The following is a 5,733-nucleotide window of genomic DNA, read 5'->3' as shown; positions in this document are numbered from 1 at the left end:
CCTCTGCCCTCGCTTCTCCTCTGCCCTCGCCCTCGTCCACGGAGACCCCGCCCACCCCTTCCCCCACCCTCGTCCACGGAGACGCCGCCGCCGCCCTCCCCCTCCCCCACCCTCGTCCATGGAGACGCCGTGCACCCCCTCCCCCACCCTCGCGCTCCTCTGCCCTCGCCCTCGTCCATGGAGAGGCCGCTCACCCCCGCCCCCACCCTCGCGCTCCCCCACCCTCATCCACGGAGACGCCTCTCCTCTGCCCTCGCCCTCGTCCACGGAGACGCCGCTCCTCCTCGTCGCCGCCTGCACCGCCGCCTCCGCGCTCGACGCCTTCCACGTCCCCTCCGTCGAGGCCCAAGCCCACGTACGTATGCCGTCCGCCCCTCCCCTCTCCTAGCCCATATCCAAACGACGGCGGCGTGGCTCGGCGCAGACGATGTTTCCGAGGCGGAGGAGAGCCAGGCGGAAGGGCCCCGGCGAGCTCAGCGTGCAGATTGGCATCGAAGAAGCCCTCCCCGACGACCCCCTCATCCCGGGGAGCTCAGCGTACAGATCGGCGCCGACGTTCTGTCAATGTCGCAGCATATCCCAGGGCTCCAGATCCCCATTGTAAGACGTCCTGTTGAACTAGTTTATTTGTTAGGAATGTTTCTGTCAGATCTTAGTATTCACTTGTTGCCTTTGGTTCAACAGCTGCAACTAGGTGACTTGGTGATTTCTGTTGAGACAGCCCGACGCCAAGCAGAAGAAAGGGGCCATGCACTTCTTGATGAGATAAGAATCCTCATGGTTAGTCTCTGACTTATTTCTAGCACCACATTTGTTCTCCTTATTGGGGTGCCTGCGTGTTTCTGGTTTTAAACAGTGAAATAATGTTTGGAGATTGCAGGATCTTATTTCTAATTATGTATGGTCTGTGGAGACACAAGTATTAATTACTCCGTCTCAGAAGATAGAATTATTTGTTACCTGTATGTGTCCCCTCTATTATATAGGAACAAAAAGCAATGAGCAGGAGTTGATATATTGTTGCAAAAAGAAAAGAATACGAAATACCGGATTGATATACTTTCTTAGATGTATCAAATAGCAGGGTAGTGTGGTTGTAATTTTCTTAATGGTGGAAGACTGAAGCTATTTACTCCACAACATAGGAGCAATCAGCACCGTACTTATGTTACAAATTCTGTTGACATACAGTAATATGATATGAATGGCTAAACCTTAATGCAGTTCCTCATGTTTTGCTTCAGATAGTTGCACTCAAGCAAACAATATCCTCGTAGAGCTATACTTTTGGGTATGTAATATAGATCTCATACCATTGAACGTGTATTTCTTCAATTGAATTTCGTTTTATCTCCCATCGACTCATGGTACATATATCAGTTGTCAAAACTGATCAGTAGAAATAGAGAACAAAAAGGTGGACATATAATATAGAAGACACACAGTGATGCTACCTTGAAAGCTTAAGCTATGTGTTTACTTATATGCAAATAAAAATGTATAAATATTTATCTATATATGGAAACTTGGAGGCTCTCAGTGATGCTATCTTGGCACAAAAAAATCTTATTTATGCAGGTGAAGAAAAATATTCAGCCTAACCAAGCATGCACAGCCCTGTCCTCTACACCACTGTCATTGCGGATAAAATTTCAATCTTTCTCTACTTGGCAAAATGGATTATCTGAAAGTTTTCGATCACATATTTGCATCCAAGGTATTTCTCTTTTTTGGAGCACAAATATTCAGTAAATACAATGGGCTCCATTAACCTCGCATCTCCTGATTATACATAGCAGAATGGCCATAGAAGCTGAATGTCGATATACAGATATTTTGACCATAGAAGCTCAATCATCACACAGCAGCCAGAGGATTATATTTATGCAAGAGAGATATGTGCATCATCAACTGAAAATGCTGCAGGGTGAAAACAAAGGTCAAGTGTATTACACAGCCCTGAGCTTTGGCATGTTACGATTATATCTGCATCTTACTTCATATTTGCTGCTCCTTCGCTCTCTTACGAGCCAGTGCTCGTTCTCTAGCAGCAGCAAGTGCATCATTACTCCTCTTATAGTGCTCGTCAGTGATTGGCGCTGGTTGAGCATTCTGGAGAGCTTGTGAAGCAGATGTGGAAACATCTGCCTCTTTCTCAATAGATCTAGCAGCTGTTGAATCTTTTGATCCAGTAGTTGCAGGTTCTACCACACTTCTACTTTCATGAGCCTTGTCTGATCCTACACTGGATTCCCTCGTGCGCTTAGGAGAATGACCGGATCCTTCGGCATCAGACTTGCTAGGTTGAACATCTTCTCCTTTATTTTCCAACTTTTCAGGTTCTGCAATTTCTGTACTGTCATGTGTCCGTGCACCCAAAGCAACATTCTTAGCAAGCCCAAAGTAAAAATCACTCAAGTCTTTCTTTTTAGTTACCTACATAAAAACAGATAACAAAATTCAATCAGTTAGCCAAAAGAGAAGGTAACTGTTAAACATTAGATATATGTTTCCTTTGCAAGGCAGATAAACTTGTGCACAAACAAGCTTTTATTGCCTTATAATGTTGTGAGCCAAGTTAATACGGATTGATCAGGAAAAAAGGTAGAAAGTGAGGACAAGCCTTCAAAATGAGGGGGGGGGGGATAATGCAAGGAGAAATGGAGAAATGAATTTATAAATTGGTAGAACTCAGAATTCAAAAATGTAGTGTTCCATTAAAAAAATCCATGTGCAGATTTAATGTGTATGATTGAACTATCTTTAGTTTATCGAGGTACTCTTCCTAATATTTAACTGTAATTCCAGGTTTTAGCCTTCAGTTACTCGGTTGGAATGATAGAAGATATTATAATTTCTAGCTATATCTTTACAATGGTAGACTGATCAAATCATTTTGTATGTGGGTGTACATAACTCATGTGAGGTTATGGTCGCGGTAGCTGAGCTTTTTCATTACTTGATTTGTTTGTGCAAACCAATTTTTTTGCTTTTCAGTTTCTACTTGCGAACATGAGTAGCAGACGTGGTGTTGGGAAGCGAGCAGCAGCCGCAGCAGGCTGCAATGCCGATGAAGCGGTGGTCCATGGTGCCGTCATCATTGTCCTTGACAAAAGGTCACACCAAGATGGATCTCAACATTCTCTGTGAGATCTGTCAGCCATTCTCCGTGAGTTTTTTCTGTAGTGTTGCTTTACATAATGTATTGTTTTATTGGACCATCGTGTTGATGTGCTCGTTGTGTACGGCTCAGATTGTATGGCCGAGAAGCTTGGCGTACAAGCAGCACGGAACCACCATGGTTGTGCTGCCGAGCAGAGTTGTTTCCAGGTGTACCATCAATGGCAGATGGCGCGGAGACAATGCTCCATTTGTCACAAAAGAATGTATTTTCATAATACCATTGTCTTTTCAAACCTTCTCTCTCCAGACAGTTAATGGAAACTACATCTGGATAGATTTATCTCAGCTTATTATTTGCTCTGCAAACATTCTTAATAATTCCTCTACACGCCACTTGTATTTTTTACCATCTTGCAGCAGATTTTATTTCTTGCACCGTTCTCACTTCTTTGCATAGATCTGTCAAGTCAATTATCATTAGAGTTCTTTATCATCTTTTTTATTAATTCTATTGTGAAATATGAACCATGTATGTACTTATGCATGCTAGGCTTAGTAATCTGCCCGCGAATATCAAAATGAGATGATGATAACGTCATCAGTATGACTATGTAATTAGCATTGCCATTTATGCATTCTTGACCAATATACCTAAAAGGTCAAGCATTGCATTTGTTCTCAACCATCAGGCTATCTCCACGCATGCAGACTAGAGTATGCAATTGGAATTATTGGGGTTGCATGTTCGCCTGTTTATGTTAAGACCTTTGTTACCAACGTTTTGTTGCGCCACAATTTATACTTTTATAGTGCCATTATTTTGATTTCTATTGCTTTGCTTCTTGATTTTCTGGGTTGTCTAGATTTTCTTGTTTTAGTTTGGTTTTCATTGTGCTTATACTGGCTAGCAGTATTTGTGTTGTGGAATACTGATGATGCAAATGGCATGTAGTGCTTATTTTAAATGGATTAAACATTTAAACTACCAATAATAACATGTAGTGTATAGTATTACCACTCACTACCAAATTGATGCTACTACACTAATTTGTGTCTTTTCCGGCAAAGATAAATTATTTTAAGTTAACTATCAAATGTACAAGAATGCACACGAGTTGTTAGTTATAAATGGTTTTCCATATGTTTGGGCGTCTTAAGTTATTTTATCAACACAACTTCAGTTCCTTTTGTGTACACCTTACTTGCCTATTGTAAGCTCTCAATTATTTGTTTGTTGTGTTGTTGACTTAAAACTAAAACTGATGTAACTCAGTTTCTTGTATGTACCCATTAAGGTTGTCATGGGCTCCACATGCGTCCTATTGTTGGCCCTTGATGCGGCGCCTCGGCCTCCCATAGAGGACCGGAAGCTTGCGGTAGCAGGAGCAAAAGCATCTCCGAGCCCTTCGGCCCTTCCTGACGAGCTGCACCTCATAGTTCACCAATGGAATCCATGCTTTGTTTTTGTCGCTCTCAGGTTGCATATCATGCCAAATTGTCTCTGGCCTGCTTGCTTGTTGTTTGTTGTCTCATTTGTCTCTCGCTATGGAAGAAATATAAGAGTGTTTATATAGTACCCTTTTCTAGCATTATTGATGAATTGTATTCGGAGACTAATATGATGAATTGTATTCGGAGACTAATATGATGAATTGTATTCGGAGACTAATCTTCTATTGTATTCGATAAATCTGTTGTTTTTATGTTGTGCTCTCTATATTTTGTGCAATAATATGTTTTGTAATCTGTGCAAATATCAGAAAAAAATAATACCTATTCATACTAGTGGCGCACCACCGAACACTTTAGTGGCGCACTGCAAAAAGCACACTAGTGGCGCATCGTCAACTAGTGCGCCATTAGTAAGCCAGAGCACATGGGTAAATATGGCCCTGGGAGGCATACTAATGGCGCACCATGAGCTATACTAATGGCGCACTGCCTGGTGCTCCATTAGTATACCAGATACTAATGGCGCACCATGATCTATACTATGCCTGGTGCGCCATTAGTATACCAGATACTAATGGCGCACCACTAGCTATACTAATGGCGCACTGCCTGGTGTGCCATTAGTATACCAGATACTAATGGCACACCTGTGGTGCGCCATTAGTAAAAAATTCTAATGGCGTGATGCTAGTGGCGCACCTGTAGTGCGCCATTAGTAGTCAAAACACGTGCGCCACTAGCAGGCCTTTTCCTAGTAGTGACACGTGCAATCTCGTCTTTAATTTCATCATATAAGGATTGAGGTATTGCACTAACACTAGCACCCACGTCACATAAACCATGATAACAATGATCTCCTATCTTAACAGAAACAACATGCGTGCCAACAACAGGCCTATGTTTCTCTCTAGCGTGAGGTTTAGCAATTCTAGCAGCATCTTCACAGAAGTGAATATTATGTCCCTCAACATCATTGGACAAGAGATCTTTGATAATAGCAATGCTAGGTTCAACTCTAATTTTCTCAGGGGATGTAGGTGTTCTAATGTAGCCTCTACGTATCACAGTTGAAGCTTTAGAATGACCTTTATCCTAAAAGGGAAATATGGTTTCTCAATGTTAGCACTGGGAACAATAGGATCATTATAGGCAATTACT

The 5,733-nt window shown here is 42.3% G+C and overlaps 2 protein-coding genes across 2 annotated transcripts; one reads left to right on the top strand and one right to left on the bottom strand.

Annotated features, from left to right (window-relative positions):
- Positions 1–427: 427 nt before the first annotated feature.
- Positions 428–1,277, top strand: LOC123408259. Its single transcript, XM_045101409.1, has 5 exons — positions 428–511; positions 544–600; positions 685–780; positions 881–962; positions 1,225–1,277. Exons 1-5 carry the CDS (start codon positions 428–430, stop codon positions 1,275–1,277), a joined length of 372 nt encoding a protein of 123 aa, XP_044957344.1.
- Positions 1,278–1,877: 600 nt separating this feature from the next.
- Positions 1,878–2,921, bottom strand: LOC123408258. Its single transcript, XM_045101408.1, has 2 exons — positions 2,913–2,921; positions 1,878–2,436 (listed from the first exon to the last, which is right to left on the bottom strand). The coding sequence occupies exons 1-2, from the start codon at positions 2,919–2,921 to the stop codon at positions 1,999–2,001; spliced, it is 447 nt and encodes a 148-aa protein (XP_044957343.1). The 3' UTR covers positions 1,878–1,998.
- Positions 2,922–5,733: the final 2,812 nt, after the last annotated feature.

The sequence above is a fragment of the Hordeum vulgare genome, chromosome 7H (genome assembly GCF_904849725.1).
Source record: "Hordeum vulgare subsp. vulgare chromosome 7H, MorexV3_pseudomolecules_assembly, whole genome shotgun sequence".
NCBI lineage: Eukaryota > Viridiplantae > Streptophyta > Magnoliopsida > Poales > Poaceae > Hordeum > Hordeum vulgare.
The sequence above is the reverse complement of the archived record's forward strand: the minus strand, read 5'-3'. Positions and strand labels throughout refer to the sequence as shown.